The sequence below is a fragment of the Aspergillus flavus genome, chromosome 2 (genome assembly GCF_009017415.1).
Source record: "Aspergillus flavus chromosome 2, complete sequence".
In the NCBI taxonomy this organism is placed as follows: Eukaryota; Fungi; Ascomycota; class Eurotiomycetes; order Eurotiales; family Aspergillaceae; genus Aspergillus; species Aspergillus flavus.
In genome coordinates, this window is record NC_092409.1 from 5,820,987 (window position 1) to 5,836,558 (window position 15,572).

At 46.2% G+C, this 15,572-nt stretch overlaps 6 protein-coding genes across 6 annotated transcripts; 2 read left to right on the forward strand and 4 right to left on the reverse strand.

The window, feature by feature from the left end:
- Positions 1-296: 296 nt before the first annotated feature.
- Positions 297-1,061, forward strand: F9C07_1858 (uncharacterized protein; the record flags this gene model as incomplete). Its single annotated transcript, XM_071508454.1, has 3 exons — positions 297-358; positions 551-570; positions 985-1,061. The coding sequence occupies 3 exons, from the start codon at positions 297-299 to the stop codon at positions 1,059-1,061; spliced, it is 159 nt and encodes a 52-aa protein (XP_071364084.1).
- A 1,791-nt stretch (positions 1,062-2,852) lies between these two features.
- Positions 2,853-5,505, forward strand: F9C07_2278348 (major facilitator superfamily domain-containing protein). The gene has a single exon (XM_041285033.2). It carries the CDS (start codon positions 3,576-3,578, stop codon positions 5,247-5,249), a length of 1,674 nt encoding a protein of 557 aa, XP_041143688.1. The 5' UTR covers positions 2,853-3,575; the 3' UTR covers positions 5,250-5,505.
- On the reverse strand, positions 5,506-6,582 carry F9C07_2278349 (uncharacterized protein). The gene is made up of 2 exons (XM_071510288.1): positions 6,406-6,582; positions 5,506-6,283 (listed from the first exon to the last, which is right to left on the reverse strand). Exons 1-2 carry the CDS (start codon positions 6,414-6,416, stop codon positions 5,686-5,688), a joined length of 609 nt encoding a protein of 202 aa, XP_071364085.1. The 5' UTR covers positions 6,417-6,582; the 3' UTR covers positions 5,506-5,685.
- Positions 6,583-7,307: 725 nt separating this feature from the next.
- On the reverse strand, positions 7,308-9,473 carry F9C07_2239210 (uncharacterized protein). Its single transcript, XM_041285039.2, has 2 exons — positions 8,860-9,473; positions 7,308-8,801 (listed from the first exon to the last, which is right to left on the reverse strand). Exons 1-2 carry the CDS (start codon positions 9,294-9,296, stop codon positions 7,688-7,690), a joined length of 1,551 nt encoding a protein of 516 aa, XP_041143690.1. The 5' UTR covers positions 9,297-9,473; the 3' UTR covers positions 7,308-7,687.
- Position 9,474: 1 nt separating this feature from the next.
- F9C07_2253448 (uncharacterized protein) lies at positions 9,475-12,612 on the reverse strand (the record flags this gene model as incomplete). The annotated part of the gene is made up of 12 exons (XM_071510092.1): positions 9,475-10,166; positions 10,239-10,516; positions 10,571-10,640; positions 10,705-10,801; positions 10,873-11,013; positions 11,512-11,536; positions 11,595-11,654; positions 11,690-11,764; positions 11,816-11,900; positions 11,976-12,024; positions 12,082-12,220; positions 12,294-12,612. 12 exons carry the CDS (start codon positions 12,610-12,612, stop codon positions 9,834-9,836), a joined length of 1,671 nt encoding a protein of 556 aa, XP_071364086.1. The 3' UTR covers positions 9,475-9,833.
- A 104-nt stretch (positions 12,613-12,716) lies between these two features.
- On the reverse strand, positions 12,717-13,844 carry F9C07_1352570 (glycoside hydrolase superfamily). The gene is made up of 5 exons (XM_071508007.1): positions 13,804-13,844; positions 13,621-13,741; positions 13,482-13,550; positions 13,116-13,416; positions 12,717-13,061 (listed from the first exon to the last, which is right to left on the reverse strand). Exons 2-5 carry the CDS (start codon positions 13,688-13,690, stop codon positions 12,872-12,874), a joined length of 630 nt encoding a protein of 209 aa, XP_071364087.1. The 5' UTR covers positions 13,691-13,741; positions 13,804-13,844; the 3' UTR covers positions 12,717-12,871.
- Positions 13,845-15,572: the final 1,728 nt, after the last annotated feature.

A 15,572-nucleotide genomic window follows, 5' to 3' on the forward strand; every position in this document is an offset into this window, starting at 1 on the left:
AAGCCTTAAAAGTTGAATCCCGCAGTATATTTAAAGTAGCGACTAAAATATCCTCTTTCGATAGTTGACTGTGAGGGCTCAAATTATCGTAGTAAACACAATTGTTACAATTGATTGGTTTTCTGGTGATATCTCGTAGAGTCCTTTGCAATGAAGTTCATCACATAAATCTATCTATACTGTGAGAAAGGAGACAATTGAAGGCTTTAGCTGGCAAGAGTCAGTGAAAGGTCTTGAATCTATTGGCTTGAAGTCTGCAGTTTTCGATGGATAGTGCCAACGAAACTTCTTTTCAGATGGTTCAATGGCTTCACAAAGATGTCAGGCGTGGATTAGGCAGCTGTGCATCGGATGCCAAGTATGAACTGAAAGTGGAAATTTTAGAGTCATAGTAAATAGGGCTATTTTCAAGATAAACTAATTAGTTAGGTAGAAGGGAAGGCAAGGAAAAAAAAAGGGGGCATTAGAAAAAGGGGAAAGAGATATAAACAAAAGTAAAACATATAAACAGAATATTGATACATTAGACACGAAAACCATCGAATACAAGGGCCTCGAAGAATATCGAACGTAAAGAGCTCAACGACGAATGTGCGGTGCATGAGCATTAAATGACGGGCATACTATATAAGCTTTAGGTTTACCGTGCTCTAGAGCACATCTCCCGCGTCGATCTATGGTTGTGATCCACAAGGGTTTCATTAGAAGTTTAATGAACTAAGAGAATGTTTTAGACCGGATAACCAAATTCGTCCATGATTGTCTATTGCAATTAATCCCATCCCTAACTAGGGATACATGGTTCCCAGACGGAAAGCGATCTCGGCCGAAACCATTCTCACAACATTACCTTACCAAAGAGATTATTAACAATTAATGTGTATATGAGCACTCCGCAAGGATAGAAAGAAAGCCCAAGAGTGGGTAAGCATCTGCTCATTCAACAGCCGATAACGAAAAGTACAGTATGCAGGGGTTTTTAAGATCCAGGCCCATGCAATGGACGAAGTACTGCGCCCTCACTGAAGTATGTGGCTGACGAGGAGCGGCGCCTCCAGTAGGAATCATATAGGCAATAGAAGATTGTTCACTATTTACCTTCGAGTTGGCTGTGTCTGTTGTGGCTTGAGGGAATGAAACACCTGGAATTCCGGATGTGGAAATGACCATTAGAGAAAGATAGGATACAAGCTAAACAACTGTAGGCCAGCTGGATCTTGGCATTCCAGTCAGATGGCTAAGTAAAAGGTCGGCACGCAATATGTCTTATCAATTGTGTAGACATCTGTAGTGCTCGAAATGCCGACCTTATCAATGGCCACAACAAGGTTACTTCGGGTACCCGGTGTTGCCGGGAAATGTAACATTCCAACCGAGGCGCCTTGCTTCCAAATCAACAGTCACATCAGAGTAGCACATCCTCATGCCATGGCTGGCATGAGGGTTAAGTGTTTCAAACAAGGGACTTCCCATAGCATTCTATCGCATTGCACATGGTCTTCTTCTCCTCGGGCGTTGGGAGTTGGGACGATCAGTGGTCCAGTGAAGAACATATTATTGGCCACGGGTGAATATGTAGTTATCATTGGGTAGTATCGGCAATGGTGGGTTCCCTTACTGACTCTTCCGAACGACTTGCTCACAAATAGTGGCCAGCCCTTAGAGTATTCAATTGGCTCGGAAAAGCGAAATAGCCGCTCGGTCAGATGAATGATGGATGGTTCATTCTCCACTATGATCTTCTATTGGTATCGGTCCAATTAGCAGCATGCTCTGAGCGCACAAGGAACATTAGTGTAATGATTGCCATCAGGCAACACTCGGTGACTGGTCTCTTTCGCCTTAACAGCCGATACACCGGCTCGGAACACTGCCTCATCTTATGTTCTTTACCGATGCCCTTGCCGCCTCATAATGCACTTCTATACTAGCCTGGTTGTTATCTGCCTCTCGAGCCACAGTATGACGGAAAGTATAACCTCTTCCCCGAAAGACATGATCCGGGTCGGGTGGGGATGTATCGGCGTGTGGGTCTGCTGTGTCTCTTATTCGGACCTCCCTTTAACTGGTTGGACTTGTGGAACCGGCTATCACGACTTGCCATGACTTGTCTCCATGATTCACCTTTGCACTGCTCTGTGCCGACAGGCAGTATTGAACACATGCCTCAGACTGTGTACGGTACACAATATCGCACCCCTAAACATAAGTAACAATCTATATGCTGACCTGTAGCATAAACTGAATATTACATGACTACCGCAACCGGCATAATAGTTACACGGAACTTATCTTGCCGGTCCGAGTAACTTCGGCTCGGCGATGGGTCCAGTTGCATAGGTTTTCTCGGCACTGTCCCCACGTTTCTGGAGTCTCCAGACGGAGAAGAGGAGTTCATGTAGTACCCGAAGTGCATGTCGAGTCGCATGGGACGATACCACCTTCGGACCGGAAGAGTCATCATATGAATACATTGGTTTTTGGAATACGAAAATAAACAAATAGTCTCAAGACAAGACAAGCTTGTGACCAGACCCAAGAAGTTACCGTAGCAAGCAAGGGGCTGGCGTTGTAAACAAAGATCTAAGCAATTTCAACCATGAGATTTGTGTCGTGCGTTGTCCTATGCCTTCTATGTACAAGCTGTACATAATTCGAGGTACTGTTCTCTTCGCATGGAGATATCGGTCAAACATTTTGCATTGGACGACCAGGTGATGTCATGGAAGCATTCATCGAATATTCTTCTGCCTGAGCATGTCGGAACGCCCGGGGAGACCTTCAGCTTGGGTGAGAAGATGAATGGAATTAATTGCATGCAGGCGATCGAAAGATGCAAACAGGCTTTGCCCTCGTGCTTGCGTCATAACCTAAGGCGGTCAGTTCAGTAGCCCAATCATCAGTCGTGGCTCAGTGCTCTGTAATCGCACGGAATTCTGCTTTAGGAAGTTCCGTTAAGCGCTGAGCCGCCATTTGGCGCGAAAGCGAATCAATGGGCGTGTGTATTGACTGTCTTGTCTGGACATGATGTTATCCCCATGGTGGCAAATGCCGGCCTTTCCATGCTATGTTTCCAGCAATGTAGGGAGGATTTTAGCCTTACAGAACACATGGGATTGCCGTGGTATGGAAAGGCTGCACGTTGTCTAGTAAATTGCTCATGCACGAATTGCAAGGGACCGAAGGGTGGATGTGGTGGAGTATGAGGAGATTGTGGTTCTCTGCCAGATGGATCCAACCGATCGTAGGGGGTATGTGTGGGGATGCCCGATGGAGTAGCCGCTGAGATTATCGGAGGATTGTGCCATGACGTTGAGGAATATGTTTTCCCAATGCATCGTATCATTCCACTCATTCGGGATTACTCGCCAGCCATTGATATAAAGGTCTGGTAACTTCCTTGTTCCTGGAGTTATCTCTCTCTTTTATTTACAGAATCAATGGCAATACATCAGCCGTCCTGCCTTTCTCTTTTACTATATTCGCGAACCTTTCTCTAAGGTATCTCTCCCCACCACACCCACATACCTGATTTGTGGCATATATTTAATCTTGAAGACGCCCACCCCCTAGTCATGTCCTCTAATGACTTTTCAAAGAAGGATTTTGGTCCAAGTTCTGAAAAGTACTCGGATAAGAAAGATGGGTTAGCTTTGGAGGGCACAGGCCCAAGTCCGTCTCGACAACCTCCTGCGCCTTTCCATGCGGAACATGTCTCTCAGTCAGACAACAGTAGTGAAGACCATGGAAAGCTTAGTGGGGATGGGAAGAGGGAACTGACCGAGGACGACTGCTACGATAAACTGGGATTTAGCTTTCCATGGTATAAGAAGTGGGCTATACTTACGGTCATCTTCACTGTACAAATGTCAATGAACTTCAACAGCAGTGTGTATCCCAATGCGGTCACGCCCCTGTCGGAACATTTTCATGTCAGTGAGCAAGCTGCTCGAGTAGGCCAGATGATCTTCTTGGTGGCCTATGCTTTTGGATGTGAGCTGTGGGCACCCTGGAGTGAAGAGCTCGGTCGATGGCCTATCATGCAGCTCAGTCTGTTCTTGGTCAACATTTGGCAGATCCCCTGTGCCCTGGCACCCAACTTCGGCACCATTATTGTCTGCCGCTTCCTTGGTGGCTTGAGCTCAGCGGGCGGTTCAGTCACCCTGGGTATGACTGCAGACATGTGGGAACCTGATGACCAAGGTTTTGCCGTTGCCTATGTGGTATTGTCTTCTGTCGGTGGTACCACGATCGGCCCTATCTTTGGTGGAATGATCCAGCAATGGCTGAAATGGGAGTGGAACTTCTGGATTCAGCTTATCTTTGGCGGAGTTACGCAATTAGTTCACTTCTTTTTTGTCTCTGAGACTCGCGCAACGATTCTGATCGACCGGGAGGCGAAGCGCCGTCGCAAGACGGGCGAGGATCCGAATATTTATGGACCGAACGAGCTGAAGAAGCCCCGATTTGAAGCTAAAGATGTTTTACGTGTGTGGTGCCGACCCTTTGAGATGTTCCTGAGGGAACCTATCGTGCTCTTCCTTTCTCTACTGTCTGGATTTTCCGATGCTCTGATTTTCACCTGCATTGAGTCTTTCAACCTCGTGTTCAAACAATGGGGATTCAATCCTCTCCAGATTGGGCTCTGCTTCATTTCCATCGTCGTAGGCTATGTCGTCGCATATGGTATCTTTCTCCCCGATATTTGGCGCCAGCGCCAAATTAGAAAGAGTGATGGAAATACAGCTCGGTTGCCTGAACGTCGCCTGCTACTCCTTCTCTTCATTGCACCCCTGGAGACGATTGGGCTGTTTGGGTTTGCCTGGACATCAATGGGTCCGGACTACACCCATTGGATCGTGCCACTTGTTTTTGTTTTCTTGATTGCCATTGCGAATTACGGGATCTACATGGCAACCATCGACTATATGGTTGCCGCATACGGACCGTACTCTGCGTCCGCCACTGGAGGCAACGGCTTTGCTCGTGATCTTCTCGCAGGGCTGTCGGCCATGTACGCGACTCCAATGTACAGCAACATCGGTGGCAAGTTCCACCTGCAGTGGGCGAGTACCATTCTTGCCTGTCTGGCCATTCTCGTGACCATTCCCATCTACATATTCTATTGGAAGGGTCCAGAGATCCGGGCGAGTAGTAAATTTGCTCAGACCCTGGAGGCTGACCGCGCACAGCATGCAGGACGCCGGGCCAGTCGCCTCAGCGCGGAGGAGAAGCCATACATGGCCTGAAGTCTTACATACTTTACTTCCGAATTGTCGAGTATCTCCACGTTTAAAGTTGTATTTGTGAGATATGATTTTATTTCTACTTTGTCTTGCTACATATTTGTTCCTACTTAGTTCGTTCTTCAACGATGTTGTATAAGACTTCAAAGGTGGTGTGCGTGTTGACCGAGGGGTGGTCTCCATGACTGTCAAAATACTTGACTACAACAGTTTAGATACCCAATTATGATACTATCCTTCGATTACTTACAAAACATACTCTCGCCTCCTGTGTATTTGATGAATTCTATATCAGAGTTACCTTTACCCTTTATATCAAAGTACCCCTTAGACTTCACTAGCCAATGTAAGATAGCGTGCTTACACTGTGAAGCTACCGTATCTGAAAGATGTCAAAGTCCATTTCGGAGCCACGAAATATACTCCGATAAAGAAAGAATCAACATCTCTCTTCCCCTTTCATCTCATCTAACCGTTGAGCAAGCACTTGACAAGGCCATTCGCCTTTAACATCCAACCTTTCGAACCTCTTAAACCCCTGAGACTCATAGTACCGGATCAATTTACCATCGCCACCAGCATAGCAATCTACCCGTAGTAACGAGACTCCATCCTTGCTGGCAAGATCACGCGCATGATCCAAAAGGCGTTTACCAATCTGATTGCCAGCATATTGTCGATCCGAAACTAGCAATCGCACGTAGAGCTCAGGCTCAGATACAGGTGCCACGTAGGGCATCTTCTCTCCAACAGCAAGCGCACCTACGATGACCCCCGGAGCTTCTCCATTCGTAGTTTGGGGCTGTACAATTCGCATATTATTCGCAACCTTGACAGCGAGCCAAAGACCATGGCCGGTTGTTGCAAATTCTCGGAGTTGCTCGGCGCGTTGTGGATTCTCTGAAAACGGTGCGGTTCCCCACTGCCCAGTTCTGTCGTGCGATACTAGCCATTGCACGGCGGTATCTAGAAGGTGGAGGACTGCTGGGATGGCGTCTACTGTTCCCCGTATGATAGTGATGTCGTTGTTAATCGTGCTTTGGGAAATTTCAGTTAGTGTCTGTGAATGGCCTTATGTTTTTGTTCTTCATTTGATATTGTCGCTCTTCTGGTTCTACCTCTTCTTGGGTAGGTTGGTGCTTCGAACAATAAGACTTACTTTGATGCCATTTATCCAAGCGGTATGGAGAGAGATAGCTGCCAAATAGTCTCCAGAAGCGTATCTAATTCGATTTTGGGATCTTTGCAAAATTGCCGAGAAGGTTGCTAATCCGGGAAAGGGAGATGGTATCTTAAATAACATCTCCATGGATAAAACGGAGTACGGCGGACTAAATCTACCTTACTCCGCACGGACAAATTAAAAGATTACCAACTTTATTAACGTCAACGCATTCTATATTAGCCAGTTAAATCTATTTTTAAGCCCCACTGGATTATCTGCTAATAATGGTAGACTGGAGTACGGAGTATATTTATTCGGACTAGCAACAAGTACGAACCCGAGAATATTTACTCCGTACTACTTTTAAAATTAAGCCTACATATAGTACGGAGTGCTTTACTTTTTTTAATGTGGGCCTAGTCTCGTCTAGATAATAGATATCTACACCACTATTACGTATCTACCACTACCACTACCACTAATATAATGATTAATAATAAGTATTAGACTATAAGGTTAATTTATTTAGTCAGAAGATACAATAAAAAGTTATATTGTGAGGCTATACTAGAATTTAAAACTAGAGATGCGTGACAGTCAACCGAATATAATGAAGTGGATTCCGGTAAGAAATCCGAAAATCCGAAGTCTTGTCCGTAATCTAGATTTAGTCCGCGGTACTCCGTAGTACCCTCACTAAAGCGGCGGGGTCTAGAACAGGAATCTACGATATTGTAGAAAAACAGGTGGAAATGACAGGCGGTGCGTTTCGAGACGATAAATAGGGCTGTGCTCGGTGAGTGTAGTGATTTGATATCCTTGAAGGATATGGTGTGTATAAAAGGGACTGGTACTCAGATTCTCTTTTACTACTATCAGAACTAAGCACAGACTGGGTGACAGAAGCTGGTTACTAAGTATGAATTAAGTAGAGAGAGAGATAAGTAGCTTAAGTTTACTAGGGGCCACAGATTCACATCCTACTTCTTCAGTTTCACTAGCACTAAAGTACAAATATCCCCGGAAAAAACGAAAGGAAATAAAAGAGATAGGGGGCAGGAATAGAAAAGTAAAGAATAAGAGAAGACAAGAGAAGAGAAATCGAAACTGAACAAGCTATGCAGCCCGACCAATGAAAAAGAAAGAGTATTGGTGATGCGAGTATACATATTTTAAAAACACCACCTCAGATTACAAGGTGTCATGCTATGTACCAAAACCCAGACTGGGGAAGGGATTTATGAGCAATTGACCAAGTAATCCCAGATGATGATGCTTAGCTATCAAAACCGGCTCCCCAATCGTAGTCCTCACGCTGCCATAACAGGTGCTCGTCGTCACAATCTTCCACGGTGTGCCCATGAGGTATAGGTGTATCGATACCCTCAATAACTTTCAAAGACGGTAATTTTGCATCCTTTTGCTCCAACAAGTTTGCTATCTGGGCCTCTACATCTAGATCCAGTGATTCCTTATACTTGTGTGGGTATTCACCCGGCAAGCCATAGCCGTAGATGCGTAGCGATTCTAGATGTGGGGGGAGGTTGTCAACGAGTGAGAAAGGTTCCTTCAGACGACCGGCACCAAAACCGCGAGCGTAGCAGTAGAGAACATGGGTGCCGATACTAAGATGCTTGAGATTAGGAAAGCTCCTCAGCGCACACTCCGGAGCCAATGATTCCACAATAAGGACTTTTTCCCTTTGAGCTACCCAATCCTGGAGCCCTTCGTCTACCTCCTCATATAGGCCGCCCCAAGACGCGCCGCGATCCTCATCGAACATTTCACGGAAGGTCACATGCGCCTGGATGTCAAGATCCAGCTCTTCCAACGTGTGCTGGTGGGTGAGCAACGACTTCAAGAGATGTATTGCACTGACTGGTGATACATCATAGTCCAGCTCGAAGCGTCCACCAACCGTAAATGCGAACTTCCTTAGTCGCTTGGCTGACTGGATAATGATATCCAATTCCTCGGGCGAATGCATAATACAATGGTAGAGCATGATATCCGTGTAGTTGGCTGAACGTGGTGGAGGCCACATTCCTACATTGCGGTTTGGCTGGATAGCCTCGAAACGAGCGGATTCAATGGCGGGGAGTTCCCGGATGAGGTTAAGGCAGTCGTGAACATCATAATCCCAGTAGAGCGTGCAATCATCCGCAGTATTATCTATATCGGAGAGAAATCTCACTGAGCGGAGATTTTTCAGGCCAGCCACATCGCGCTTGTCATTGATGGATCGTCGGAGAAAGTTTTCGAATAGATAGATCTCGGAGGGTTGTTGCAACCCTAGTGGGCAGAAGGCTAGGGATTCCAATTGAGGTGACAGGAAGACAAGCATGACAGCTAGGGCCTGCGCTTGAAAATATAGGTATTTGTCAAATGGACTGAAGTACTGTAAGCGCCTAGAAAGATCAACGCTCTATCGAGGAGTAACTGGCGTACCTTCGGTACTTACTAGCATTTTGCAGAAGCATATTAATTACCCGTTCATGTTCTCCTTGCCCTTCGAACCCTGCGTTTCTGACTGCGAGCTGGAGCCTCTGAAGGTCTTCTGGTAGCAGAAAGATCTGTGTTGGCCGGATCTCATAAGGGTCACCCCTATGTGATAAGAGCGGTGTACGATCTAGCTTGAGTTCGCGTAGCTGTCCCGCGAGGGACGGCTCTCTAAGAATGGAGAACAAGATCTGCAATCCCCTCTTTATCTCAGCTGGGGATCGCAGGCGCACTTTGTGAAAGTTGTCATTGCTCTGCAGTTGACAAATACCACGTCTTGCTGGAAGCTGAACCGAATTTGAGACTACCATCAGGGCAAGTGCCTTCGAGTGAGAGCCAGAGGTGTGAAATATATGTCGCCGGACGAGCCCTCTGCAGGACAGCATGCCAAATGATGTTGGAAGACAAATAGTGAATCAAGTGGGAAAGAACGGTGGGGTAGCAACGGGGTGGAAACAAAGTGATGATGAGGAATTGGTTAGATTCCCCTGGGGTGGGAACCACCCTGCTTTTATATGCTCCTTGGCTAGGTCAGGCCAGTTAACTACGTACGTAACGTAACTACCAGGGGCTGCTATGTCACCTGACCAATATCTGTACGATGATATATATTCAACTTGATTCTATAAGTCTGACATATGGATGCGAGAATTATGTTCCTCATAGAGGTAGAACACCATTCATCTAAATCCAATGGTTCATTTTACAACTAGGGCTGCAAATACTAAATAGTTGGGCCGTAAATACCCGATAGCTAGTAAGCTTAAAAACCACCCATAACTATATTGTCAACCGACATCCAACTCAACACTTGCATATTATTGGAACGCATGTATCTAAGACCAAAGGAAAGATCTGCAGGTGAAATTCTCTCGGAGCCTAGGTTTAATACTAGGGGAAGGGTAATAATTCCAACTTTTCACTCAATCTTTAAGTGCCTTCAACGCAGGGACCACAATATCATCGAGCTGGTTCTTCAAAAGATGAGCAGTTGTTTGCACAACCTCAGCGTTGGCAGCCCTAGACCCCATGTATCGCAATGATATCAACATCAGTTGAGCTGATACCCAGTCTCTCGTTCCTGATGCTGCCACTCTGTACCAGTCCGCGTCCACTTCTTTGAGAATCGCAGGTAGACTCTTGAAACCAGGTACCGTCTGGGCCAGAACTATTGCCTCAGCGAACAACTTTTCCCGTACGGTGTCAACTCGGCTCAGCAATTCTGGGTGGTTAAGGTAATTCCATACCCCTATTGCCTATACATATGCTCAGTCACATATGAAATAAAGGAATTTGCTCATTCGATCTTTGCTCAAAGTCTTACGTACCCTCCGAATGAAATCAAAAAGCTCTTCCTCCTTGGTACCGCTTTTAGCAACTAGGTCCAATGCTTTGTCAAATTTTCTCGGATCTGTCGGATTATGAATCACGCCATTAAAAATATCGTCCTTATCTTCAATGTCGAAAATTTTGCCCTTTACAATATTCAAGGACTTCTCGGTCAGAAGAAATGTTCCACGGTTGTTCCTTGTGCCCAGAGCGCTGAACAAACGATCATTAGGAATTAGGGCGTCTCCGTCAGCAATTGATGGCGCACGACTCAGGGCTGAAAGAGGCTTATCCCAGTATTAGACAAAACTTGCCCCATCTATAATCGCACTTTTCATAAGTGAGCCCGAGGGCAGCACCCCAGTGACAGCACTTCTTAGGAGTATTTGGATGTATGCTTTCTGTGATATATTAGCCTTGCCATCTCGCCTGTATAAGAGCCATTATTCAAGGTCCTTCACGCACCTCTACGACATGTTCTGTATTAAAAAACACACCCTTGGCCACTTTGTCGAGGTCCACTGCTTCAACACTTGTTCTAGCACACGAAGAAGCTCCCAACCTAGCCGATGCTGTGCATTAGTAAAGGGGGTATTCAACTAAGTGCCAGAACTCATCAAATGGGCGGCATACATGAATGATTTCTTAAATACCACTTTACCAGCATTGCCCTTGAACAGCTCCCCACTAGCAGGCCAGGGAAACGCCCTAATCATTATTTTCCATTGCCTGATTTGGAATGCCTTAAATGCTGGGGGTGCCCGTCGCTCAATGCTATGTGTATCATAGTCATCGTTGTCATATGGGTCCTCTAGATCTCGCCTTTTGTAGTTTGTACCAAGGTTGGTGGTGTCACAGTAATCCGAGTCGATCTTACACAGGTCCACACCATCACAGGATGATGCTAGTGTTCCTTGAGGCGTGCAGCATAATGCCTTCTTTCTCCACCCTACAATTGAACGTTGTTGTCAGTAAACAAATCAATGATAAACCATATTAACTGGATGTACATACAATTGCAACCAGTGACCGAATCCCCTTGGTTATCGGTAGCGATGGTGACTTCAGTGGAGCTGCATGTATTATCTCCACAGTCGCCTTTCCCTGCCCAGTGGCAACCTTTCAGTGGAACAGGGTTGTCTTGCAGCAATAGTGCATGGTATGATGGAAAACGGTACATTTGCTTTAGAGCAGGTTAGCTTGGAATCAGGTTCATCGGGTTTAAAATCCGTATATGATACCGTTCATGTTAGACGCTTCTGCCACGCTCACCTCGCCGTCCTTGCAGGATCCATCGCTATAATGGCCAGTCAGTAGTGCTCGTATAGAGGTGAATTCGATCAAAGCCAGCATACCAACCAGTCCAATAGCAGTCCAAGGTAAGATTATCGAAAGTGCTATCCTCGCAACAAATGCTTTCGTCCCACGCTTGCATTTCTTTGTGCCAGACTGACCTGGAACCCATTGTAGTCACCTCCACCAGTGCTGGATGTAAAAAGCTTGATCTCTCCTGCATGGCATTGCCCTGTTTAGGCAGAGTTAGCTGCGGTTCTATAGGGAACTACCGTGTACTGACCATTGCAATCTCTCCCACCCCCGCGCCACTGACAGGTAGAGGGAGCTGAATCTGTGTCACAACATATCGGTTGACCGTAGTTTTTCTGGTGGTAGATGTGTCAATGTTTGATACTGTTATATACCGACCGCAGTCTCAATTTAAGATCGACAGTGCATACCTTGGACTTTTGACATTTATCTTTGTCGTATCCCACTAAAGTATACCCTCTGTCACAGGTGACCTGAGCGATATCAAGATTGACGCATTCGGAACCTCGATATCACCCTTCATTCAGAGACCTTGCAACGGTTTGGGCTAGTACGTCTTGTGTCACGGAGAGAGACCTCGCCTTCACCTTCTCTTGCACTGAGGTGACGTTGGCCTTGCCGAGGAGAGCTGCATGGGCTGCAAAGTCATATGTATCTGTTCAACGAGCGAGTGAGCTGCAAATACTCCAAGAACCTCTAGCCTTGACAGCAATGGGGCATATATTAACCTTGGTCAGATGCCCAGATCAAGGAACCACCAAGGCCGACGCTTCTAGCCCAGTCAAGCTTTTGCTTAAATGTTGTTTTGTCGTCGTATGAGATCCATTGGTCCTTGTCATATGTGAAATGCAGAAATGCGGCCACCTTGTCATGAACAGGAGTAATCTGAGGATTTTTATCCAGCAGATCCTGTATCTCGTAGTATGCTAGGTAACCACTGGTATGAGTACAAGGTCCAGAGGTATCTCCTGTGGTAAAGGGACAGTCCGGAGCTGTATAGCCACTGTTCTCAAGCGTAAAAGTTCGACCGTAAAACCCAAAGCCCATAACGACTTTACTTGGATCGGTTCCAACGCGCCAGTGAAGGTCTGTAGATTCCTTGATATTAGTCAAGTTGGTGTGGGCCTGAACAATACTTCCACTATAGGCCCCATGTTAAGAACAATTCCAATGATATCAAGAGCAAGATGTGACTTACATAGCATTTCGTCTGTCCCACTCGCCATGTAGGTCATATGTCATCTACTCAGTCTGTTTAGCATTGTGTCTCCTTTTTGGGCTAGACAGGGAGACTGACAAAGTTCATCTAGTCTGCGTACTTCAGCAACCCTGGAAGGTCGAACCATTTCAGATACCAGTACGAAGAAGGCGCTGTAAAACTTATGCCAAGCTTTCGGCCCGATGCATTGAATGTGCTTCTTAACTTGGCCAACAATTTGACATAGTTATCTGTATCTCTGGGCTTGCCACGTCGGTCACCCGCCCCAGGATACTCCCTATATACCCAAGTTAGATTGCTGTTTCTCATGGACTTCGCAACTACTACTCACCAATCAATGTCGATTCCATCAAATCCATAGGTATTTAGAATCTTTAGCGTATTATTTGCAAATGTCCTACGCTTCGTTGCATCCGCCGCAATCTCGCCAAATAACGGCTGAGTTACCGTGTCGTTATCGGAGAAGGTCCAACCACCCACGCTAACGTAGATCTTGAGTGATGGCTTCAAGTCTTTGACCGCGGCTACCTGCGTGAACAGTTCCTCTGACATATCTGAGCTCATTGTAGTAATGGTATAGCTCTTGGGATCAATATAGGCAAAGGCGAAATATAGATGAGTTAGGATGCCCACTGCACCAAGTCAACTGCCAGAACCGGTATGAACGAAGGATAATATCCGCAGGCATAAGACTTACAAGGGAGTTCCCCGGGCAGGGTTGGATGGCATTTGGAATCGGACATCCATCCCTCATAGTACCCGATTACTGCAATCATGAGAAGTCAGCTACCTATCCCAAAGCACTTTCAAACGTGCATTCTCTTATAGCATGATACCTTTGGCAAAAGGATCCCCGCCATTGTGGCTCGAGGGAACTGACGGGTGGAGGACGCATTGCTTTGGCATTCTGCTGTGCAAAACTCAGACGTGGTGCCACAGAAACCAAATTCTGAGCAGCTGTCCACTGATCCTTAGTTCTTCTCCCTTGACGTCATCGGATAGAGCAAGGTATAACTTACCAATTGTTCAACGGACACTTTGTGTTAGGCGTGCTTGCATACTTTCCACATTCGGCGCGGGCATCGCAGTTAGACATGCATCCATCGCCGCAATAAGTAGGCCCATAGCCACAGAATCCACTAGCACCACAGCATGCACCGTTTGTACAGGGCCTTGATGCACTACAGGTGTGGTCATCTTCTCTTTTTAGAAGAGAGGAATGCGTATGTGAATGACGGTGGCCATGTGAATGATGAGGTGAAGAATAATAAAATAATTAATGGTCAACGTCCTTGTCAGGGGAAGGTTGGGAAGTATTGTCCGAAAGAACACGTGAGGCTGATCCCCTGGCGCTTAATAGTACCAAGACAGCTATCACTAAACCCCAGAAACAAAGCCGCCCCCCCGGGCCCCAGCAGGGAGAATGGTGACATGCCTTGAATCTTCTTGCTCTGACGATGTCAGGGAAAACACATTTTCATGCGACTGCTTTGTGATGGAGATAGGTGGACATTTCGCAAGGGCATACAGGCTACCTTTTGATTCGACCCTTTCTCTATGCTTGTATGTGTATTTACACCATTTAGTCACCTTGAGACAGTGAGTTTCCTAGACAGGAGTACATCAGCCGCTGCACATCGGAAATTAAAAGCTGGCGATTCCCTACATGACATTAGCTACGTCCGCGGCGTATATCGGCTTAGAGCACGCCAGATACTTTAGCTGGGATATGTAGTACTCACCGGGAACGGCCTCATATTCATATATGTCTAGATTGAGGTGAGGTCTGGATGCAGGAGTAATTGAGCTACCCCGTTATAGGACTAGCCGCAAGCTGCAATGTAGCATCGCAAATTTGAGCTGTTTTATGTGTACCCGTAGGATTCCTAGCTGGCATCGGATCCCTGCAACACTAAAGTAGTGTCCAATAGCTTAGCTACCAGGTAGTTTAGCGTGTATAGTTCATCAATGTCGGGAGCGTTGATGGGATCTAGGCAGGCTTGGCTACTAGAGTAAGATTAAATTTGATGTGGGTCGAAAGATCTACGACAGCACCAGGCCCTGCTAGCCAGAGCTATGGAGCACAATCTGTCCCTCAAAACAGTTTCAAGTGTCATACGACAATAGACGTTAGAAGGAGGTAAAAGGCATATACTAGCGCTAACGGGTTAGCTTCCTTAAACCATGTACAGCACACTATGTAACATCAACCCCTGCTCAGAGTTCCGTAGAGAGCTCTAGTGCTGCATTATCCTTGTTATTACTAGAAAGGTATCGAAAAATTGCGCAGACTTTATCTTCCGGTCAACAGCTGAAATTGCAGGCCCGCAAATTATATAGCTCACTCCAATATATGAAAAGCCTAGACCGAATCATGATAGCTTCACAAGCATATGCGGATCATAACATGAATGAATGAAGCGAGAACAAGGAGGTCAAACCCTGAGTCGAGGTCATTCTTATGGAGTCTCTCGAGTATCCATCACTCTGTTCTTTACCCATCTGTATGTCTCTGGGTTATCGGCCCAACATGCAGTCGTATTCTTTGATTACCATTCTAGGCCTTGCCAGTGCTACACTTATCATTGGTCAACAGTTTAAGTGGTACTCCTACCCATGGTACACTCTCAATCTGACGCAAGCATGCTTTACCGCCATTAACTCGAGTGTTCCTTCATGCCCTTCTCTATTAGCAACTCATACAACTGGGTTTGTTCTGACTACTCACCGCAAGCATTGAGGATATATGACCAACTGATCACACGTAGCACCGGAACGGTAGACATAC

Excerpts from the sequence above, each read along its gene's own strand:
- F9C07_2278348 (XM_041285033.2), top strand. The coding sequence starts at position 3,576 with ATGTCCTCTAATGACTTTTCAAAGAAGGATTTTGGTCCAAGTTCTGAA.
- F9C07_2239210 (XM_041285039.2), bottom strand. The coding sequence starts at position 9,296 with ATGCTGTCCTGCAGAGGGCTCGTCCGGCGACATATATTTCACACCTCT. Across the intron at positions 8,802-8,859 it reads AATGCTAGTAAGTACCGAAG|TCCATTTGACAAATACCTAT; the intron begins GTACGCCAGTTA and ends ACAGTACTTCAG.
- F9C07_1352570 (XM_071508007.1), bottom strand. The coding sequence starts at position 13,690 with ATGCCAAAGCAATGCGTCCTCCACCCGTCAGTTCCCTCGAGCCACAAT. Across the intron at positions 13,417-13,481 it reads CCTGCCCGGGGAACTCCCTT|TGGGCATCCTAACTCATCTA; the intron begins GTAAGTCTTATG and ends GACTTGGTGCAG. Across the intron at positions 13,062-13,115 it reads GATGGAATCGACATTGATTG|GGAGTATCCTGGGGCGGGTG; the intron begins GTGAGTAGTAGT and ends TTGGGTATATAG.